General features: G+C 28.6%; 3 protein-coding genes across 3 annotated transcripts in view; 2 read left to right on the top strand and 1 right to left on the bottom strand.

Annotated features, from left to right (window-relative positions):
- Positions 1-5,994, top strand: part of LOC113377426 (GILT-like protein 1) — a 32,777-nt gene extending 26,783 nt beyond the window's left edge. The window contains exons 4-5 of the mRNA XM_026617744.1: positions 4,334-4,483; positions 5,712-5,994. Coding sequence (XP_026473529.1) covers positions 4,334-4,483; positions 5,712-5,885 — 324 coding nt within the window. The 3' untranslated portion in view covers positions 5,886-5,994. The remainder of the gene's footprint in view (positions 1-4,333; positions 4,484-5,711) is intronic.
- A 1,185-nt stretch (positions 5,995-7,179) lies between these two features.
- Positions 7,180-14,000, bottom strand: LOC113378350 (midnolin homolog). The gene is made up of 4 exons (XM_026618886.1): positions 13,630-14,000; positions 11,451-11,538; positions 9,873-11,210; positions 7,180-8,938 (listed from the first exon to the last, which is right to left on the bottom strand). The coding sequence occupies exons 1-4, from the start codon at positions 13,842-13,844 to the stop codon at positions 8,456-8,458; spliced, it is 2,124 nt and encodes a 707-aa protein (XP_026474671.1). The 5' UTR covers positions 13,845-14,000; the 3' UTR covers positions 7,180-8,455.
- Positions 14,001-16,270: 2,270 nt separating this feature from the next.
- Positions 16,271-19,004, top strand: LOC113378348 (alpha-1,3-mannosyl-glycoprotein 2-beta-N-acetylglucosaminyltransferase). Its single transcript, XM_026618885.1, has 10 exons — positions 16,271-16,681; positions 16,739-16,854; positions 16,974-17,178; positions 17,270-17,348; positions 17,581-17,730; positions 17,849-17,953; positions 18,034-18,124; positions 18,213-18,383; positions 18,658-18,777; positions 18,919-19,004. Exons 1-9 carry the CDS (start codon positions 16,402-16,404, stop codon positions 18,769-18,771), a joined length of 1,311 nt encoding a protein of 436 aa, XP_026474670.1. The 5' UTR covers positions 16,271-16,401; the 3' UTR covers positions 18,772-18,777; positions 18,919-19,004.
- The last annotated feature ends 6,387 nt before the right edge of the window (positions 19,005-25,391 follow it).

Below are 25,391 nucleotides of genomic sequence, written 5' to 3'. Positions count from 1 at the left end.
AAATCGAACGCAATTGATAACACAGAATTAGAAGGTCGTGGATGTCTTCGTAATCTTTTTATAAATCCGTACTCGGTATTAAAACACGATCAAAAATAAATTAGATCAATTGGATTTTATACAAAGAGACTGTGCTCTTTGAGCAACATAATAAATACAACAAATATTCAATAAAGAATAAAAATATACAAGAATGCAGATGTACGTAATCCTGCAAGCAAAAAAATATTGATTTATCATTTTAATGAGGTGATCGGAGATTTGATGGCAACATTTCTAATGAGCATCAATCCAATAAATAAAGTAAGAATTGATTTATAAAAACATAAAATTTAGCTGCAGCATCATATTGCTACGCGATAGTATTTTTAATGTAAAAGGATTAAAAGTTGAAAAGTAAAAAGCATTCCGTTAAATGAAACTCTGAAGTAATCAACGGCGAACCCGAAAAGCTTCTTTTTTGTTAGGCTGTAGAAATTTTTTAGTAAAATTATTGATTCTCTAAATCTAATTTATAGTAAGTAAACTCCGGGTAACTCAATATAGTATAAAAGAGCATTAAATTAACTATTTTTTTTCTAACTGAGATAAAGAAAAACAACATTTCATTTTAATATATACTTTCGTAATATATAATATATATTATAATATAAACTTTCGTAATCTTTCGTAAATGCGTACTCAGGCTCAAAACACGCTCAAAAATAAATTGCATCTATTGGATCAATTTTATAAAAAGAGCATAATCGTGAGCAACATAATAAATACTACAAATATTCAAGAAAAAATGATAATACGATCGCGGATATATGTATACTAGATATTTTTTTACAAAAATGATCGGTTGATCGGTGATTTGATGGCAGCATCTCTAATAAGCATCAATATAATAAATAGAGAAAGAATTGATTTATAAAAACATAAAATTTAGCTGCGACATTATATTGCTACGCGATAGTATACAAATTTTTAATGAAAAAGGAAAATGTATTATTAAAAAGTTAAGAGAGGCAAAAAGCATTCCGTGAAATGAAACTCCGAAGAAATCAATGACGAACCCGAAAAACTTCTTTTTTATTAGGCTGTTGAAATTTTAGTAAAATTATTGATTCTCTAAATCTTATGCACAATAAGTAACTCCGGGTAACTCATTTATAGTATGAAAGAGCTATAGTGATTAATTTTCCCACAAATAATTCAATGACATCGTGCATTAAATTAACTAATTATTTTCTAACTGCTATCAAGAAAAACAACTTTTCATTTTATATTTAAAATGTAGATTAGTGTTATTTGGATGGTAAATATGTAAAATTTCTGTTTAAAAATTTCAATATAAATTTAGAATATATAAATATTTTAAAAAGAACTCAACAACTGGACAAGTAATTTTATAACAAATTAGCAAAAAATGTTAGTTCTTTTACCGAGTATGTAGTTATTAATGTGTTCTAATGTATAAAATGATTGATATAAAAAATAGTCATATTATAAAGTAGAGGTTTCTCTTAGCACAATTGACATAAGGACTATCAGATACATTTCGTAATCGTGAAGACCACCAGTTTCAAGACGTTTAGATATAATATATTCCGAACACATGGCATATAATTTCGATATATCTCGATCGTATTTGAAACTGAATTTTACAATATAGCAAAGCACGTCGTCCACTTGACGTAATCGAGCCAGGTCTGTTTTTTCAAAGTTGCTAAATGTATTAGTTTTGCGATCATGTCGGTAAACGGATGTCTCGTACGAATGAAGAGAACCACACGACGTCCTCGATATACCGCGAGGCCGGATTATCGCGGGATACATAATTAAATAAAATAAATATTAATATATACATACATATGTTGCATACCTTTTATAAAATGCATTTAACGTATTAGGAATTCAAGTTAAAATCGACAAACAATGGGTGATGCAGAACCTGGCTAATGCGAAACATCCGAACTACTATGCACAGTATAAATTGGTAGAGCATAGTTTGATAGAAGCAATTGCACTGCGTGACAAAAATGGCACCTTCGATTTTTTCCTTCGGCTTATTTTTAAATCCACTTCAAATTGTACGCTGACTTTAAATTTACCTTCTGTTTTTGAGTTTTAAACTATCCCAATTAGTCATTTCGACTACGATTGTCACAATTTAACGAAGAACCAAGTGTTCTATCTGCTGTTTTTAGTATGGCTCTGACTCTAAGAGTTGTTGTGTGCATAATCCAGATAGAAAGTTTTTAATACATCTGTGATGAATATGTTTTTGACAAATACCGAAATCCAATGCCAAAGTGCATAAAAACAGCGTATTTCAAACACTTCCGCGATTGCATTAATTCCGCAATCTATGATAAAACATGGCTTCTTCATACAACGTGCCAAAATTGCGTTGTGTGTTTACTTTATTATCCGAAAGTAATAAAGAAATGCTATAATTTTAATACCGTCGTAATTTACAAAAAAAAAACTCAGAATCACCACGACAACTGTTTCTTCTTTGTGGTAAATATCAATGGAATAAATTCAAGCAATAGAAGCAAATGGCCATACCCATGACCACAATGGTGTTGGGGTCTATACCTACAATCAGCTAGACGACCCCTATTCATGCTAATGATCATCAACATCAAAACACGCCTACCATGTGATGAATTAAGAACTCGATACTAAAAGAGAAGACAGGGAGAGTTTAAAACTGATAAATTCGATGATCCCCAAATTAGGCAACTCATAAAAAATCCACGATTCGGAAATTCTATAAATACAATCGTGAAGAAAACTAGGGACTCAGGCGAGAGAATCCACCAAAACATCAGGACTTTGGAGAAGCGATATAAAGGAAGGTGGGACGTCCACATGATTGCTGATAAATGTTGGAGCTTACGAAATCAGACAGGCCTTGTGCATGCTCAAAAATTATATAAAAAGACATTTCATTGTAATTTGAGATTAAACTAGCCCATTAGTATATCTCGAAAACTAGAGCTGTTAACAAACTTCTGTTATTTTTTTCGGAATCAGCGTCCTTGAATTACTTAAAAACCATCATAACCATCATAACATTCCAATAAAAATTACTCTCACGCAGTTTAATCGATAATAAATTATTATTGTTATTAGTTTGCGATTAATAAATAGCAATAGAAATTTATTAGAAATATGAACATTGGCTTCGGTATAAATTTTGGCTCCCCCGTGGATTAGTGGTTAGAACTATAAGATTTCAATCCCAGGTTTGATACCCGCTTCGAGCAATCTGATATCAAGCAGTAATGGCATCTTTTTTCGCTAGGAAATATTGATAGCAATAGATTTCCAAGTAAAAATAGCCCTTGCCAGGCATTGCTGCATCAAGAAAAAAATCATCACTATTACAGAAATTGCAAAACAAGGTCTAAAGAATACAGATTAGAACAAATCCCGGAGTAACCATGTAATCCGCCTGTTATACAAACAAAAATTCACACTAGCATTGCCAATTTCAGTAAAACAATATATTGTTTTTTTAAAGTTGTGTTTAAAATTGTCCTAAAAATAATATATGCATAACAAATCTTGTATCCAAAACGCGAATATAATAAAAGTAGAGTAAATAAAATCAACCGCTAAATTTAATTTTAGTGTGTGATAATAATTAAATTTAATTAATACCATCCACCACCAGTAATTATTAGGAGATTTTTAGCAGAATTATAATTTAGACGAACGAATTTTTACTTGATATTTTTCAGTAACAAAGAAATGAAATTACACTTCTATTTTATCATTAAAAAAATCAACTACATTAAATCCACTTTAAACAGAAATTCGTAGTGCAATAGTATTGCTACATGACTGGTTCAATAAAAAAAAAACATGATCACAGATATTATGATAAAGGTGGAAAAGTAATATTAAATTACAACCAATAAATTTAATTTTTGCATTATTCCTGAATATATTATAACAATTTCAACGTGATGACTGTCATATTTCATATACCTGCAATATCCTGTAAGACTTTGCATTTTAAGTATTAATATATAATCATTTATTTAATACACGAACGCATATTATCGATAATAATGAAACCAATACTTATTAGTAATACTTGACTGCCCATTGTACGATAACATTTAATGTATTACGGATGTATTTCTACCACTATAATAACTACTTAATGGTTTCAATTATTTTTTTTATAATTAATGTTCAATCAATGCCGAAAGCTTATTATTAAATTACTTTTAGCGTAGTGGTAAATATATTATTGTTTATAATTATTAAAGAAAAACATCAATCTAATTCAAGAAATATATTTTTATCATTATGTTTCATTTCCCAACAGTGTGCCCAGAAACATCAAGTCCAACAATACGAAGCAATTGTAAACTGCGCCAATGGAACAGAAGGAAGTTCTCTACTTGCCTCCTATGGTGAAAAAACACACAAACTGAGCCCACCATTGACTTCAGTGCCAACTATTGTTTTCAATTCGGTAAGCAAACAGACAATATTAATATAAATGTAGAATAGAAGAAAAGATATTTCGTTAATATCAGCTTTGCAAACGATATTTGGTATATATAAATGCGTATATTTTCAATTTTAGAAATCAAGTAGAAATCGGGTACGGTTGCGAATGTAAACAAAATTGAAATGAAATACCCTGTCAAAATTCCTATTTTTACACCATTTTTTTTTTATCAAGAAGCCGTTTTTAGCTCCGAATTAGCAACCACTGGTTACTCTTCGAGCAACTTGATATCAAGCAGTTATGATATCAGATTTTTAATTGAAATTATAGATCTAAAATATGGTTTCAAGTGAAAATAGCCAAACAAATACTAATCGAGTATGTTAAAATTATGTCACAACTAGATAAGACAACTATATAACAAAACAATTGTTTGCCCCGTATCTTCGGAACGGCTAACCCTGCCTTCGCCAAAAACAAATCAGTCGTCTCCTTATCAATACGAATCAAATGTTTTTTGAACTATTCAAATCGGTTGATCGGTGTTCCCGAAATCGTCGACAAAAATTTGTATCCGCACCCACACACATCCATTTTTTCTAAAGTATGCCAAAATATTCAGAAACCTTTGAAACGTAAAGATATATAAAAAATTTCATTTGCGATTACTAAAACTTACTCTACGGGCAGTTGAAAATGTTAACTACAACATCGCATACCATATATTTTTTGTTAATTACACAGGTCTACAAAATAAAAAAAACAGTTTTTTTCCGATGTATTCTTTACCACTGAACACGAAGTATAAAAATTATAAAATATCAGGTCTAGAAATTTTTCTACATGACAATTAAAATCTCATAATTTCTGTCGGTTGCAATTTCCTTCGGTACAAATGACATACAAATCGCCTAAAATTGATAAAACACATTTCTCTACGAATGGCGTCCAAGAATTTTTAAATAACATGTCAAGATTTTTTAAAATCATTATTAATAAAACTATGTGTTCAAAAATTAACTAATCACACTTCTAACAACCGAAAAATAACAATAATACATTAGAATTCTCAATAACTTAACGCAAAGTGATAAATATTGACACACTGGATGTCGACTATAGGCGATACTCGCACACACTGGTTGTCATGCGGATGTCTGCTATAGGCGACGCTCATTGTGAAAGGGTTGATCAACTAATATTATGAAAAAATATTTAATTTCTTAATGCTATATTTCTAATTTTACAGCAATACGATCGCAACTTACAATCCTTGGCAGAGTCTAACTTCGTTATGGCCGTTTGCAAGAATTTGGGAATGCCACGTCCACAAGAATGCCCTCAAATCAACTCGGCTCCCATCAACACGGTAGCTACTCTCACCGCCGTTTTGATCTCCGTGGCCGCGGTGGTTATGCTCTAAGCAAATAACACTACAATTTAAATAGTTTCAACCATCGTAATTAGTTCTGTTTTAATAAATGAATGTTTGGTCATTTTTTTGAAGTCCTAGATCATAATTTAAAAATTAACATGAAAATTTCAAGATTTTAGATGTTTATAAATTATATATGTATAACATTTAATTTTAGCAGATTACTGTTATTTAAGTAAAATTAGCAAAAGTATTATTACTTATTATTGTGTTATTGCGAAACGTAGCCATGTATATTTTTTACTTTTTATAGTCCGTAAGATACCAGAAACATATGTACTTTAAGTTTACTTACATTTAAAATAAAATATGTGTAAACATTTCATCTGCATTTCACTTATGACCTTAATTTGTAAACTCAGCAATGTTATGATTTTGCCGCCCTTAGAACTAACTTGTCGAGCTAAAAAATATCTGCTCTGGTTTAGTAGGAAAGGTATTTTTACTAGGTGTAAGTGGCATTTGGCTTGAGGTAAGTTGCAAAAACTTTCCGATATGTATAAATGGTTGACTTAATCAATAATAATTAAGATTGAGCTCTTCAGATAAAATTTTCAACTGTTTATTTCGAAAATGAAGTTCTAATCACAGTGCGATTTTAAATAAATTGATGTTTCAAACTAACGTGTAAAATCAGTAATTGAATTAATTATTGCGCACCAAAACGAGCTTGTAAGTTCTAAAAACGCGGCCTTTTAATGAATTTTTATAATTCAACGACTTTTCTTAGGACTATAATACTTTGGGATACTCGATTAGACCACGAACTTTATCGTCACTGTAAGTTTCATTAAAAATGCAAACAAACATGATCTCAATTAACGAAGAAACGACCTGGCCTACTAATATCTTTCCAACGGTTTTTAAATTAACAAAATAGGTTCGGAATTTTTGCAAAAACTTGGACAAAACATTTTGCACTTTTCTGCTTATCCTAAAGAAACGGCTCCGCCGATCGTCTCGAAAAACTAACCAACGCTAGTCCTTATCGAGTTACATCGAATCGCATTATTATTATTATTATTTCGAATCGCATTATTATTATTATTTTATTCGTTTCGGGGGCTAGAAAAAAAATCAAACATGCAGGACTAGTTTCATCCATTATCATATCAAATCTTGTTAGTCACATAAGTTTTGACGCCAAGAAAGTTGAATGAAACAATTCGCTCAATATAATGTATTTATTCAATATGAATCAACTCCATAAAATTATCATATTCTGTAATGATACTTTGCTACGATTTGTTCACACATTTTCAATTATCTTGTATAAATTCTATTATAAATATACTGCATGACTATGTTCCTTATAGTTCTGTAATATCATTCAACAAAATAAGAACAAACTTAAAAAATCTACTAATAATATTTTGTAATATATAACGACTATGAGATGTGTTGAAAAAAAATATCAACTGTTCTTGTAACATATATCACACATGTAAAATATTCATCTTGGAAGAGTTATAAAAACATTTAAATGATCACAACATAAAATCTGAACCTATATGTGGCAAGATTAAACAAAGAATTTATTAACAAATCTATAAAAAAAATATATAAAATTTAAATTTAATCAAATCAGCTACCAAGGTAGAAAATAACCAATTTCACGGCAATGCCAATATTTTTTTAATACATAAGACTGATTTTGATATAATATTCGGGTACGGTTGCGATAAGCCATATTCAAGAGTCGCTCTCGTTCGCAGTAAAAGCGAGTTAAAAATTTCAGCAGTAAAACGTCAGTATTAACCTTTAACCTATTTCCATAAATATCTAGAAGGCATCAAAGAATTAATTGCCGGCGCTTTTAATAAGATATAATCAAATAGTAATACAACACAAAAATAAATTAGAATATAAAGAAAGTGTTGAACTGTAATAAGCATTTTACGAAATACCAAATAAATCCTTTTAATAGCATTTGTGTGAGAACGACCCAATACTAGTGTTAACTGTAGAATATATTAACCAGCATTTTAAAATGCATTAGAAATTATAAGATACCTAAACTTGTTTGAGGCATAATTATATATATAAGTATGTTTGTATAAAACTATAATTCATAAATTTATACTATAAAATGCATCGCATATATCTTTTCCTAAACTATTAAGTTTTTTGTAAAATTGCTTTATATTATTTGAAACGTCAAGTAAAAGTTCTCACATGTCTAATTTAGAAAAAGATAATGGAAGTCACCCACGACAATATTTTCATCACAACAAAGAATACGTAAAAATATTAATAAAACATTCATTAAAAAAAAACAATATACTACTTGGGGTACACCGCAAAAAAATATGGATTGTAATCGCGGGGTAGTATTATATAAAGTACGTATGAGAAGTTCAAAGGCTATTAGAATGCGACGGGGAATAATCTTTGACAAATATCGTCGTACAGACCCCTGAGATATTTCGCAACTTATAGTAAAAACAAATTTTATACCTATGAACAGACCACTAATCTATAGTAGTTAATAAACACTTGTACTCTTTTTTTTTAACTTATTCCATAATTGTAGTAATCTAATTTATTTACATAACAAACTAAACCAAAGTATCAATTTCCTCGGCAGAACTATCAGACAGTGACGAACTAGTTACAGTTTTCGGAGCAGAAACTTTAGTATCGCTCTTTATAAGAGAGCAAGGATTTGTATAAGGACCTAATTTCATCTTACGAAACTCACGTCGCTGCTTACGCTCTTGCATAATTAACTTTAATTGCTGAACTTTACATTTGGTCATGTAATTTTCTTTTGACAAAATACGAGGTGGATAATATATGTTGCTGGCAGGTAAAGCGTATTCATCACGTCGGGGCGGAGGAGCGCATCTTTTCAAGCAACGGTTCGGAGAAATACTAGTAGACGAATAATGACCGTCACACTCTCCATAATTGCACAATGAGGTAGGTGTCTGCGTACTGCTGCTGCTTTCATCGTTGGATGTACTCGTATTTGTGCTAGAACTTTCTTCAGTTGAATCAGAGACATCCAGCGATGTTTTCGAAACTGAAGTAGAAGGTGCCTGAAATTGATTATTATAAGTAGGCAGCAAAGTCATATATACCTACTACTATTTGCTGTATAGTAAACCAAATATAAACTACGAATTCTTTGTACAGTGGTACTCCGACTTACCATGTAGTCCATGTCTCTTAAATCAAAGCGAGAAATTATTGAAAAATATCAGGTCTTGCTAGGAAGTACAAGTGCAAAACATCATATATATGTATGTACTATGTTTAAACAGAAGAAGTTAATAAAGATCGTAACTCCAGCAGTTTTTGTTTTTTTAAAATCGATTTGGTAGTATGAGCTTAAATGTCGACGAAAAGTTTAACACATGTTTCTAAATTACAAAGAAACGGCTCGACCGATTGTCGCACGAAACTGAGAAACTATAATCCTCATCGAGATACATCAAATGCCTTTTAAATTTCTGAAATCGGTTCAAGCGTTTTTGAAGAAACGTCGATGAAAGGTCTAATTTTGACAATTGCCAAAAAAACGATATTAATTTTTGCAAACTTTGACGAATTTTCAAAATTAAGCGAGTTGTCGTAGGGCCGTAATATTTTAGTATGATTTATAAAACTATGGTATCTACCGTCAAAAACATAATAAAAATCGTCGAAAAAATTATTTTTTAACACTTTATTACAAGAGAACGGCCCGTCCGATCTCTACCAAAAACTAATAAGCACCATTCCCAACCAATATCTTTCAAACGGTTTTTGAATTTTCAAAGTCGATCATTAATAAACAAAGTGAATAAAAATTCTTTCACTTTTCTGCTATTTATAAAGAAACGGCTTGGCCGATCGTCGCACAAAACTGACAAACAATAGTCCTCATCAAGATACATCAAATGACTTAAATTTTTGAAATAGTCCATAAATAAAATGTATGATGCAAGAAAATACTTTTGCAAAGCCACAAAATTAGACATGATTAATTACCTGTTTTGGAGAAATTCGAGGAGTCGCAGTTAAATTTGTAGGTTCAAAAGATATTCTAGCCTCCTGTTTATATTGAGGTGATGAACATAAAAGATCATTAAGAATATGGATTATTGTAGTGACATCACGCTTGGGGCGGCCAAATTTATCTTGTAATGCAGGATTGAGTGTCCCAGAAAACGTTCCCGAATATATTCCTTTTCCATGATGCTTCATAGAATCTATAACTGCCGCTCCTGATTTTCTCGAACACTCTGTCACATCTTTGTTGCTGGTCAGAACATCTTTAGACAATTTCTTTAAGGTTTTTGTTAAATTTCTGGAAGCTTCAGCTAGTGAATTCATAGAATTCTCATTACGTGAACTAGATGGAGTAGTTTGTTTAAGAGTATTTTTTCGTCCATTATCTGATTTGACCACCATCAAATTTTTGGGTTTAATTTTATTCTTCGTTACATTCCTTCCTGCTGTTTTGTGAAGAAGTGCGCTAAGTCTTTTATATTTCGATTCAATTTGTTTCTTTGTATTTGTTTCAGTGAAAGACGTATCTGCACTAAATGTTTGTGATTGACAATTGCATGATGAACTGGTTGAATCATTCTGAAGAGAACTACACAAACAAGAAGTTAAATTTTCGCATATGGGGTCTCGACATTCTTCAATAATATTGTCACTGGTAGTTCCAGGAGAATTAACTTTTAAAGTCTCAAAAGGGGCCAATGGAATAGTCTGTATAGTGCTATCTCTATGTGGACTCGTTACCAAGTTAGACAGAGATTTTATCGGCGATTGATTTAAATCAGGTGACTCGAAAGTACTTATATCACAGTTAGGTACACTATACACACCGTCAAAAGGTTGAGATGATACTATATCAACATCATTGCTTTCCTCATTATTAGATTGGTCAATATCTGTATAGTTTTTAATTACATTGTAGGCTTTTTGTGTGCTTTCAATATTTGGACTGGATATAAAGGCCAAACTTTCATGGGCGCATCCAATCACTGATGATGAACAATGTTCAGAGCAATCCAGTTTTGGAGACAAACAAGGTATTTCTTTGGGAACACTTATTGGTGTTATATGTTTTTTAAGAAGACTGCTTCCAGGTTTAGGTTTAGTAAATCTTCTATCAGAACGAGATTGACCAGGACTGAGTCCAGGAGTAGAACACAAAATAGGGTTCATAGTGCTAAGCTGAAGTTGAATTAGCATCATATGATCACCTAGTCTCATGGTTAAATTTAATGGTGCTTTCCCACTTAAAAAATCAGTCACTTGTGCTTCATTCAATGATTCCAAAGCATGCATCACAGTATTTTCAGACCTATGCGTCTACAAAATAAATTTTAATACATGTAATTATCTAACCAGTTTCTATTAGAATATATAGAGTAAAAGCCCATGAACAGTTTACTTGATATTTTAGTATTACTGAATAAAATACTATAACAATATACCAAACAGCTGCAACATTAAGTGCATAGTCGGTCATAGAAAATTACAACAGACAAAACATATTAAGCAAATTGTTCAGGAGTTGTCACTCTCATAAATATTTCATTCATAACTTACAAGTAAGCCAGCTTCAACATTTGGTAAGAGCACAATTCTAGAACCATCCATCACGCCATTTGCGCAAAGTGTACCACTTTGCAAAATCCTGGTAAAAAAATTGTTCATTTATAAAATGAATAAGCTAATTTAATTTAATCTTATGAAATAATCAAGCAAATATTTCATACTTGAAATATCTTAGTTGCATAAACAAAATTATAACTAGTCATGTGTAAATATGCTAAAAATTCATGATGAATAAATAATGAAAAATGAAGCACACATACGCAATCATATATATATAGAATTTTGTGATATGAGTCGAACGAATAATAAATGTTAAACATGAACAATACAACACTCAGATTTTTTACACACATTTTAATAATTACAGACATTTTGAGACCATAGTATGCCTCATCTTCAGTGTAATTTCAAAACAGTGAAAATTATATATTAATACATTATTTAAAATTTTATTTAAATTGTATTTGGTTTTTGAAAAATAAGAAACACCAACTATCTCTTACAACACTTGACATAGTACTATACATGTAAATATATACAAAAATATTTAAAACCAAATCTTAATAGTCGAAGATGAAGGGACAAGGATGGATATTATTATAATGTAAACAAACAGGATTACAATGTGAAAAAATAGATGATAAAAAATTTAAACGCTTCTGGATCATGCTAATATTAAAAACCATATGTTTTATTTTGATAATCCCCAAACCTTATTCCATGAAAAAGACTTATTTAAACAGAGCATGGCAGAATCAATGTTACTAGTTCGGACCAACAATAGCATAAATCTGAGAACCGACACAAATATTTTACACGACTCTTATATAAACATCATTAATAATTTATCATTTTTCTGTTCACCATTTTCATTCATTTATCTTATTCTCTTCAATAAATTAATCTGTTGTCACATTTGTTGATTTTGGTATGCTTTAGTATATCCAACCTTGTCCCTTCATCTTCAACACTTAAAACTTGTTTTCAAATATTTCTATATATATTCACATGTTTAGTACTATGTCAAGCATTGTAAGAGATAGTTGGTATTTTTTGTTTTTCAAAAATCAAATATGATTTAAATAAAATATTAAATAATGTATTAGTATATAATTTTTACTGTTTTGAAATTATAATGAAGAGGAAGCATACCATGGTCTCGAATCGTCTGTAATTATTAAATAAAGCGTGTGTTAGAAATCTGAGTGTTGTATTGTTCATATTTAACATTTAATATATTAATAAATATATATATATCGTATATATATATATATATATATATATATATATATATATATTCAATAGATAAGTCCTGGATTTTTTCAATATATTGATTGTTTCTTTTCCGAACAGTAAATCCAATAATAAAAAACAATTTGTTTTTTGAAGAAGTTTAATACGACGTTTCGGAACTAGGTACGTTCCATCATCAGGTTTATTCTGTAGTAATTTATATATCCAAATCACTAATATTTTTTGTTAAAAACACTCAATTTTTTTTGGAGGATATTTGTAGATGTTACGACTACACAAGACTTAAACACACTGCTATACACACACATATATACATATATATATATATATATATATATATATATATATATATATATAACAAAAAGTAGAAGAGCAGATTGCATGTGCAATGCAAATATATATCATACATAAATATTGTAAATGACTAAGATACACTTTCAGATATTATTATGAGTCATTAACCAAACATTCAAATATTTCTTAAACATAATGAATGAAATAGTTCGCCAGTAATTTCATTTATCATTAAATTGTTAAATCAAAACAATGGAAATTCTTGACAATTGATTATCAAACAAAATTCAGTTGTTACTAACAATAATAATTATAAAGTAAAACAACTACATAAAATTAAACAAATATAAACGACCTTATTTTTTTTAAAAAAAAGGTAGGAAATATTTCAAGAAGCAACATTTCAATGCGTGGTAATGGTGTCAATGATATTACCTACGCGTACAAATCACAGCTGTTTTTTTTAACACTATTTAATGAATAAATTCCACATTTAATTCACTTGGATACAAAAAATGACCTCAAAATTGGTAACTAATGACACTAGCTAGACTTGCGCAATGAAGAACAAAGAACGAAAGGGTCCATAAATAATAAATCTAGAATTAATAAAGAAACTTACCGTTCCCTGTGTAATAAAGAAATCTTATCTTTACAAACTCTCAATTTATGAGCAACTAATCGTTTCAATTCCTCGATAGGGATGTAATTATCAACTGATATATAAAATGTTCCTCCTGTAGTTGTTTGCACATCCAAAATGATTTCTTCACGTATAGGCAATTCACTGCCACACCCAAAGTTTAACTCCTTATTTTCACTACCAGAATTCTCCATTTTCTGCCAAATTATCAGAGATAGGCAGAAAATACACAAAAGATACTCACAAAACAAACATTCACACAAAATACAACCCTACATAAAAATTATTCCTTCGACAAAATTTCCTAGAGCCGAAGGTGATAAGCAAAAAATCTACGAAGCCAACCACAACACATTACACGCATTACGTCACGGCCAAAGATGAGAATAGAAAGCTATAATAGAGAATGCCAGCTACGGCAGCGCCGCTGGTGACGACGATTGGAATGTCGCTTCATGTTTGTTTCATTCCTGTGATTTCTGAAAAATTATCAGAAATACCAGAGATAAGAGAGTAAATACTTTTGAATATAATTATAGCAACTCTTCGTATATTAAATAGATTTTACATCTAATTGAATTTTTAACCTCGGTTTCTTAGGCAATATTCTGCTCGTCTTCAAAGAAGAGAAACCACTTAAAAAGACAATGTAGACTAGTGGTGTATGGCATCGTGCCTTAAGGCAAATTACTGAAACTTCCCGTACCAATTTTTTTTTTTTTTTAAATGATTAATTTTTTTTTAACTTTGAAAAAAAACGATTTTTAAAAAGTTTTTAATTTTTGAAAAAATTGACTTTTTGGAAGAAAAACTTTTTGAAATAAAAGGTTCTCTTTATTTTGAAATATTTTGGAAATTGTTAACTTCTTTAAAACAATTTCTTCATAGAGACGTATGCACGCATCAAATCAACCGATTTGAATAATTCAAAAAACATTCTATTTCTACTGATAAAGAGACGTTCTGTTTAGTTTTTGGCAGAGACAATTCCAACAGTTTTGAAGATACGGGGAAAAAGTGCTAAAAATGGTAATTCAGTTTTCATTAGACATATGTACATCAAACTATCAGATATTTTATAGAGATTTTAATATTAAGTACAAATTTTGTTTACATTTCTATGGGTTCCGTACCAATGTTTATCCGTTTGACTGCAATATGGCGGTTGTTCGCTTCGAGATTTTGTCTCTAAAACAGCTACGCAGCGCAATTGCTTTGAAAAAAAGTTCAAAATTTTCAAAAAAATTTAAAATACACAAAATAAAACTTAACAGTCGTTTTTTTCGACAAATTCGAAATCCTCTAATCTTATTTTCTCAAAGTTTTCAAGACATTTAAAGCTTTGTTGAAAATTTTAATTTTCGGTACGGAAAGTTCCAGCAGTTTGCCTTAAAGCGCGATGCCATCCACAGCTAGTTTTATCATTTTTTAACTTCCCGTCGGGTAAGTTATAGTAATGGGTTGAAAATCAAAAATTAAAATTTTTGCATATCTTCACGTTTCGGAGGTTTCTGAACATTTTGGCATACCTCAAAAAAATGGATGTGATGTGTATGTGTTTTGTGTGTCTGCAGTTTTTGTCCACGTTTTCGGGCGCTTGGATTAACCGATTTGAATGGTTCAAAAAACATTCAATTCCTATTGATAGGGAGATGTGCTGATTAGTTTTTGGCAAATGCATGTTCAGCCGTTATGGAGATACGGAGCAAAGAATGCAGAAAATAGAAATCGCGTTTTTGAGAAAACGGAGTATCTGATTTAAATGATCTAAAAAACATTCAATTTGTAATAATTGGGAAAAGTGGTGACTAGATTTTGGCAAAGGCAGGTCCAGCCATTTTGAAGATACAGAGCTAAATGTTCAAAAAATAGCAGTTTTTGAGAGAACTAAGCATCCGATTCGAATGATTCTAAGAACTTTCTGCTTGTGTTGACAAAACAAATGCTTTTGGAAAAAAAAAATATTTCGAAAATATTTTTCTTTTTTTATGCAATTTTTCTGTATATTGAAAATAATTCAGATTTTAATTTTAATTCTGGCTAAAGTTCTAAAGCTCACTTAAATACTTTGTAGAAATAATTTTAACTTTGCAATTCAGTTTATATAATTCCTATAAATATTAGAAAATGATACAGTATTTATAATAATCTATTTGAAAACATTTAATGTTTTTCGAACATTTTGTTACGGTGCGGGAGGTTCTAGCAATTTGCATTAAGGCACGATGCCATACACCACTAGTTTACTTTTCAATTGTATTGTACACGTGTACACGCATGCACAAGATTCATAAAGCTCCCGGCTAATCCTAGAAAGTCAAATAGCACAGTTCTATGGGACTCTGCCGACCTTTATTTTCACTGTGATGATTGCTGTGAACCATAGATAAACAAGTATAAGATAGCTGTGAACCGTGTGAACTATATTTTGACATGCCGTATCATTTTTGCTATGTTGGCATCGACAAATCTGTCAAATTGATTGATATCAATTGAATATTGCACAATTAAGAAAAATGATAAACATCATCATTAAAATATTTTTTTAAATGACTTTTAATTATATCACATCTATTTTTATAAATCACGCTGTGAAAATAATGTCTCATAATGCAATCGAAGCAATATTTTTTTGAGGTTAAACAACTTTTACACAATGGTTATGTTTTGAAAGAAATTGTTTATATTTATAATTAAACTTTTCCTGATATTTTATACCTAGTGAAACTCCACGAAGTCAAGTATTTGACAATGCGTATAAAAACAATATTTGCCATTTTACTTTGTGCAACAGCGTCAACAATCCTAATATACTTAATGACAAAAAATGAGTTTTATGACGTGCCTAAGATACACATAAATTCGAGATTATCCGATTTGGAGCAATCTTTGAAACAAGAGTTCGAGCAAAACTCAAAATTGATAAATGGTATTAAAAAAATTATTGAAAAAGCAGGCAAAGTCGGAGAAAATAAAGGTGGTAAGATAGATGATCCAGGAGAAGTTGGAAAACCAACATCAACACTTCAATGTAAGTACAGCGATGATAAAAACATATAGGACAAGCAGCTAAATCATAAATTTTTAGATCCAGTTATTCCTGTCCTTGTGTTTGCTTGTAATCGAATTACTGTAAAGAAGTGCCTAGATCAATTAATTCTTTATAGACCCAGCAAAGAGCAATTTCCAATAATTGTCAGTCAGGTAAGTTGATTTGAATGTTAATATCAAAGAATTTGCTATAACCATTGATAATTATCTAGAACAATATCATGTATTAGTGACAGGCATCTTTATTGTAAAAAGTAATTATGTATTTTAAGGATTGTAACCATGAGGATACCAGAAATGTTATATTGTCATATGGAGATGAACTTATATATATTCAACAACCAGATCAATCTGAAATAGCTGTTCCTCCGAAAGAAAAAAAGTTTAAGGGATATTTTAAGATAGCAAGGCATTATGGATGGGCTTTAAACCACACATTTCTCAAATTAAATTTTGATACGGTTATAATTGTTGAAGGTTTGTATTATATGTAATTTTGTATTGATTTGGCAAAAATGAAATCAATTTTGATAAATGTGTGATTAAATATATGTATTTATATTTATAGATGACCTGGATATAGCACCTGACTTTTTTGAATATTTTCTGGGAACATATCCCATTTTGAAGAAAGATAAAACATTGTGGTAAGCAATGTATTTGTGTGTGCATAATACTCATCTAAGTAGATTATTTTGTGCGAATTCAACATTATGAACAATTTTTGTGTAATAGCTGAAAACTATTAATTAATTTTATATTATTCGTCTGCAAGATAATGTATTTTTTTAGTACTTTTTGCATTTCAAACACACAATAATTCTATTACTTTACTTATTAAGCAGTTCTTTCGTATTGTATATAAAATTTTATTTTTAGGTGTGTTTCTGCTTGGAATGACAATGGGAAAGCTGATTTAGTAGACAATGATGCTTCCACATTACTATATCGGACTGACTTTTTTCCGGGACTGGGTTGGATGTTAACTAAAGATCTGTGGCTGGAGTTAGCACCAAAATGGCCAAAATCGTAAGAAGCCCTATACTAATATCTATCATAAAATATTGTTTAATAATATTATTGTAATGTATAATATAAAAAATCATAATATATGTACGCAAATTTAAAATATTTAACGTTGTTGCAGATACTGGGATGATTGGATAAGACAACCCCAGCAAAGAAAAGAAAGAGCTTGTATTAGGCCAGAATTGTCAAGAACAAGAACATTTGGAAAATTTGGGGTTTCCAAGTATGTATTAATTTCTGAAGTTTCAAGCAATCTGAATATTTATAAAGTATTAACGCAAACAAATGTTTTTATTATTTCAGTGGACTGTTCTATGAAAAACACTTAAAGTATATTAAGTTAAATGAAAAATTTGTACCATTTAGAAGTATGAATCTTACATACTTAATGAAGGTAAGAATTATTTATGAATTTTAATTATAATTTCATATTTATATGTATGATATCTCTTATACTTTCTATTTCTTTTACACATTTCTAGGATAAATATGATGTGATGTTTCTTAAAGAGGTATACACGAGTGCTGTTGTTGGATACAGTGAATTAAGGTCAAATCAAATTGTGAATGAAGGTCCTGTCAGAATTCCATATCATACAAAAGACATATATAAAAGAACTGCCAAGATATTAGGACTAATGGATGACTTCAGGGTATGTTGTTGATTGAAAGAATTAACTGAAGATTAATTGAAGATTGTACACTCAAATTGGTGTCTTAATATTTTAATTTATAGTTGTAATATGAATCTTTAATAATAGAGAATCAAAATTCAATGTTTTTGGTTTTTAATCATTTTGCACTATTTAGTTGGACACCAGAAATTAAATTAATTAATTTCTGTATTTATGATTATGTCAATTAAAGTAACTTCTATAAATTTTTTATAGTGGAAGTGGATAATAATTACCATATTATAATTTGCAGAGTGGCGTGCCTAGGATGGGATACCGAGGTGTGGTTTCATTTTTTTATAATGGAAGAAGAGTGTATTTGGCACCTCCACCAAATTGGAAGGGATATGATATCACTTGGAGCTAACACAAGGTAACTCTATTGATTTTTTAAAGGCTTTATTAATATTGGTATCAAAAACTTTTATTAGATTTTCAAGCATTTACTTATTGTGGCATATAATAAAAACGCGTTCTAACTATGAATGAATGAAAATAATATGTATGTTTTCAGTGAACATTCAAAAAATGAACTTCTAGTAAAACACATTCGATGATAATAATGGACTTTGCAAGCTTGCAGAAAAATTTATGTGAGTGTGCATATTATACATACATATATATATATATATATATATATATATATATATATATATACAATTATATATTTTGATAATGTAATGTATATGGTAAATGAAGGTAGCATCTTATCTTTTGATTGAATGCAGATCAATATTTTTACTTATGATTGATGGAAAGGTAAAAGTTCTCGGTAATAAATTCTGGCTTTGAACATAATACACAGAAACAATTTTTTTCTAATATCAGGTACAATATATACAAATATTTGTACAATCTACAAATATTTGTACAAAATTGTATGAATGCTCTAAAAATTCATTTGAAATCCATACGTTTCGGCTAACATCCTAGCTTTTATTTAGTGGAATATACTGTCAAAATTTTGCATGCTCATATTACAATTAATATGAACACTAGCTCTATGGCATGAGAATGTTATAATGTCAAAACATATACATTATGTGCGTCTGTAGTGTTTACATTAATTGTAATATAAAGAAACCAAATTTTCACAGTGTATTTCACTGAATAAAGGCTAGGATGTTAGCCGAAACGTATGGATTTTGAATAAATTTTGGATACGTTCATACAGTTTTTTAATGTAAAAGCGACTAGCCGACGTTTTACCTTACTAAAATGAAACCTAAAGATATCAGGATTAGTATCAATACTCTGATTTCCATGAAGACAATGCTTATGCTGAGAACTTTTACCGCCGATCACTAAATTATTAATAAGAAACTGCATTATTTGGGCATATTATTATATAAGTAGTTAATTACGCGCAAAATTAAAATTATAGCATTATATGCTTGAGAAATGTTATTTGTTAAGACAATGTTGATGATATTATCGACATAAATTTTGTTGTAAAATTAAGGGTGCTAAATACTTTTGTCAACATTCAATTTTATATGTGTCTAGTGTATCTTATTATGTATGGAAATGCAATTTGAAGTATTTTATGTATACTATTTTTTATGCAGAACTATTCAAAGATATATATATATATATATATATATATATATATATATGTATATATGTATATATATATATCTTCATACTTTGCTTTTAGCTTTACGTAATATAGGTAATTTAGCTAAACAAAATCTGCGTGTATAATCATCATTAATGCATGATTATGTATTTTGTTTTGTTCTGCATAACATAAATATTGCTTAAAATCTTCTTATGCGCCAGTAATATTTGAAGTTTAAACGCCCAAAATTACGTATTAGTACTGTTCCGTTTCTTTTCAAACAAATAAATCATATTTGTTTACTATTTTATACGATAATCACGATATTTACGGGTTATATCGTAATGCTTTTTTTTTAAATTCATCATTTTCTGCTTATTTATTAATGGTTTTGCTAAAATTTTAGATAAATACAAAGGTTGTAAAATTAGTTACAATTAAATCCAAGTTCAGTCATTTCTGACTTGTTCTGCCTTTGACACAATTAATAACGAATTTAAATTTACAGCATTTATCTATAACAAAAACTAGTTATTTTTAGAATATCTCAACAGTAATTTTTATCGAGGTAGATAAATAGTTAGGTGATTTTAAAGTTATATAAACTATTGTATATTTGTAACTAATTGTATCATATTAGTTAGGTATATAGCCGTTCTTTCAGTACCAAAGTTTTTATACTACGTTACATTATTTGCTATTTAGTGTATTAAGTAATATTTACAGCTAGTTTCGGGACTCTAAATATAACACTAAAATAATTATTTAAGATTAAGACTTTATTAGTTAAATTAGTTTGTCGCAGTTATCACACATAGCGATATTTTGGTCTTCACCTAGCTCAAAATTTGTTCGTTAACAATATTGGGTTATTCAAAAATAATTTACGTTTTTCTGCGTATTAAATAATATTAATCAATGATTATAGAGGTCATAATCAGTTGAGTTTGATAAATTTAGTCTTTCACTGATCTCACGTCTTGATTTTTATCGATTCACATTAAAAGCCCATATTAGTTCAAATTGAATTTTCCGAACGTTTACAGAAAAATCGTAAAATCGAAATTTGGCAAAGCAGTTTTGGCACAGGCGTACTGTGAAATGATATAGTAAAAATGTTGCTTATATCTATATATTTATAGAGCTTTGTATTTTAAAATAACATTCGGAAAAAATTTGATTCTTAAATGGAAAATATATTTTTTCGACGATTTTGTTAATATGGGTGCTGGAAATGTAGTTTTTTTTGACGAGAAACTTGTATGGCATAATTTTCTATATGAAATTATGTACGATTTACATAAGTAATAATAAATAAATCTCTAAATTAATAAATGTATTTATTAAAATGCATATTTTCTATCGCAGTAGTTAAAATTATACATATAGTTGCTTTCGAACCGTTTAGTTAAAATACTAAACACAATTTTTTCAAGCTTAGGCGAGTAATTTAGAAATCTATTCCAAACAAAATTTGTTTCCTATAAAGTTAAACAACAAATGTATGAGTTATTTCTATGTATATGGATGCATGGAAAATGAAGGTATATTGGTTGGCCAATTTTTATCTAATTTTTGAAAATTAATTTTGTTTTATATATTTAAGTACGGGCACAGTTGTGTTTATTTTGGCTTATTAGTACAAAACAAAAGATTTTACTTAACATTCTGTTCGTTGATAAAATAAATGTACATGGACGTATGTATATCGATATACAAAATAATGTTCAAAAAGAATCAGATACCTTACATGATTATATATATATATATATATATATATATATATATATATATATAATTACATGCATTCGTAGATATAGTATTGCTCTTTGTATTATTTCTTTCCACCGACATAATTTAAGCAAATATTTAATTTTATGACAGGCAATAGGAATTTTTAGTTAATAGAATTATATTGTATCCCTATCTAATATATATATATATATATATATATATATATATATATATATATGTATATGTATATGTATATGAATATGTATATATAAATTAGATCAATGATCAAATTTTTCAAACGCTATATATCAAATTAATTAATAGTGACCCTTACCTTAAATAAGAGAGGTTTAATTCTGAAAATGCATTCACAAACGATTGTGGATCCCTGTTACATATAATTTAAATAAATAACAAAATTTTGCTCGTTTTTGATGAAATAATTTATATATTTTGCAATGGTATTAATTTAAAATTTTAATTTCACGTTCAACTTTTATTATTAATTTATTTTTTATTTTAACGTACTTGTATTTTACTTTTCATTAAATTATCGATTAATTGAATATTTATATAAAAGCAAAAATTATTTAAAAAATCTCACGATTAATTTATATTTGATATATGGCCTTTGAAAACTTTCAACATACATGTAAGTATACGAATATTTGTATGCTTCTAATACATGTATGTTCACATACTAATACGTATTAGTTAATATTAATACATATTATTGTTGCTATCTACCTGTGTAAATATTATTTTTACATAGCTCAATTTTTTGCTACTTATTTTATACTTGCAAATATTCCATTGACGTCAGTATTTTATTAAACGTCCCTTCAAAATGCATTCACAATCAGAATAATTATTAAAAAATAATTATTTATATTTAATGTACATTTTTGTCAAATAATGTACTAAACCAGGGTCTACAATTGTAATTGTAATATTATATTTCTTTTGAAATTGCAATTAATAACAATTGCAATAATGAAGAAGTGCGTTAGTACCTAAAAGGCTAAAATTAAAACAAAATTTAGTCTTTAAGATTCAGGCCGAAATGAAAATTTAAATCCAACCCTGTTCACTTCAGAAACGGGAAAATATTATTAGGTATCGGAAACATTATTCCAAGTACTTTTCTATAATGGTTTCTTTGATATTTATAAACTTGAAGGATATCTATTACAAATTGGGTACTACATTACAAATGATTTTCACACACTTTGTAAAACACATGGCAGCTTGTAAAGTAAGAATAAACGGTTGTTCACTTTTTGTAATAAAATATTATCACAGAAGAAATGAAATAGAACGAAACTTGTTAAAATTTATTTTTATATGCTAAAAAGTTTTGAAAATGTAGCTATTACAAATTTTAAGCTTCTTGGAAGAACGATTAAAAGCTAAACCTAACACGATTCTATCTATGATTTAGAAATTATTGGAAAATTGTTCATTTTTTCAGTTTTATCACCGACTAATTTTCATAGCACTTTTGTAAATAATTGTTTAACTTGTTTTTAAATTCTGAAAATTAACCGAAGATAGGATTGGCATAACAAAACATTAGTTTTTCATTCGTTGATCGGAAATTATATTCAATAAAATTTCGATTGGAATAATTTATTACCAAATTTTATGGAATCCTTAAAAAGCGATTAAGTTACTCAAGATATTTCTATCTAATATTCAAAATTGACAATTTTTTCTCTTAATATTTCTTAGATTACACTTTTGTGTAATTACAAATTTATAGAATTTTGGATTGAAATAGTTTTTTACCCTTAATATAATTTTGGAATTATTTCTATTAGTTAGATAAAAAAGAAGTACATTAAAGTGATTTTTTATATTGGGATTTTTCAACGTATTTAAGAGTGACATTCCATTTACCGAATTAAAAGCACAGAGAAAAATCATTTAAGTATCTAGTTGATTTCAAATAATTTAGCTATTAATCCAAATGAATTTTAGACTAATTATTAAGTCTTATTATTGGACGAGGATAGTTTGAAAGTACCTACTTTGCTGCTAATATTAGATTATTTTAAACAAAGGACGCACACACGATTGAATATGTTATTATATTATATATCATTCTATATATTATATAATAAATATTTACGCCAAGGTATTTCTATAATATTAGAAATACGAACTGAAATATTGCAGAGTAAAGGAGTCTGAACCAGGGCTGTGCAGTCGCCAAAATTCAGCTTCACAGCCCTGGTATGAGCTATGTCTAATTATAAGATTTGAGTTTAATATGAAACTATATATGCATATGTAATTGTTTTATACATTTTTTACATATACATACATAAATCATCATTTATATTTGTATTATATTATAAGAAATAATATTGTTAAATGTAAATTTTAACGTAAGGAAGAGTACTATATAGTCTATTGTAGGCTGTGATATGTTGTATAGAATAAAAAATGTTTTATTTTTTCCAATGTAAATGTTTGTTTTATTTATTTTGATTATAGAAAAAGAAGTAGTTGAACAATATTACATATCCCATATTATCAAAAAAATATTTTTGGCAATACTTTGAAATTGCAAAAAAAGTATCAATTGATGAGAAGGTACGTTGAATGAAAACTTGCTTTTATATTAATTGAATTAAATTCACTTTAACGTTTGATTCGTCTTTTTGGTGTTCGAGTTTTTCTGCTTTGAATATTATATATTATAATGATCTATGATCGAGTTTATTATATGTTATTATTGTCTAGTTTTTTTTTATAATATATTGGTATATAGAGTTATCCCCAAAAATAAGTTCATAATTTTTTATCATAACTGCGACTGCCAATATATGTTTATAGAGAGTCAAATTTTTTCTATGTGTCATATAAAAAAACTTTGTCGATGAAGTCATTCCATTGCAAAAATTTAAATTAAAATTACAATTAAAAAATTGTATTTTTTCATTAGTGAAATATGTAGGCGAAGATTTTTGGAATCGAAAAATCGATTTTTGACTATCTTTGCCCGAATCATTACAAAGTATACATAACATATTTGACCAGTGAAAATATAATTTAAATAAAATAAAAATCATTACTAATCATAAATTTGAAAATCTTTGAACGCATAATAAGAATCTGAATACTAATGCTCTCTTTATCTTGAATAAAGTTTTTCAATTAAGCGTGATAAAGCTTAGATAAAATTATTAAAAATTAACTATTTATATTTAATGCTCACTTTTTATAAATAAAGTATTTGACCAGGTCCTAGATTTTTTTCAAATCCTTATTTCAGATAAGAAATAAAATTTATTTTCAAATCCTCATTTCAGAAACAGTAAAAATATTGGAAACTTCAATTTCAAATACTTCTTTATAACAGGTTTTAATAATACTAAAATTAATTTATAAGTTGATTATTATTATAAGAATTTGTAGTAAACAATTGTATGAATGGCATCTGGCCTTATGGTGTACATCAAAAGCCAATAAATAAAATAAAAAAAAACTTCCCGTAATATAAGTTATAGTAATCGCAAACAAAATTGAAAATGAAAGATTTTGCATATTTTAACGTTTCAAGCCCTTCTGAAAATTTGTGTGTATGCTTATGTGTATATGTTTAGATACAAACTTCGATTACGATTTGGAGCGCACGGATCAACGGATTTGAATAATTTGAAAAAAAAAATCGATTCGTATTGACT

This window comes from Ctenocephalides felis, unplaced genomic scaffold (genome assembly GCF_003426905.1).
Source record: "Ctenocephalides felis isolate EL2017-DRISC unplaced genomic scaffold, ASM342690v1 CF-g0.4_SCAFFOLD_01886, whole genome shotgun sequence".
Lineage (NCBI taxonomy): Eukaryota > Metazoa > Arthropoda > Insecta > Siphonaptera > Pulicidae > Ctenocephalides > Ctenocephalides felis.
Note: the sequence above shows the minus strand (reverse complement) of the source record. Positions and strands in the feature narration are given on the sequence as shown.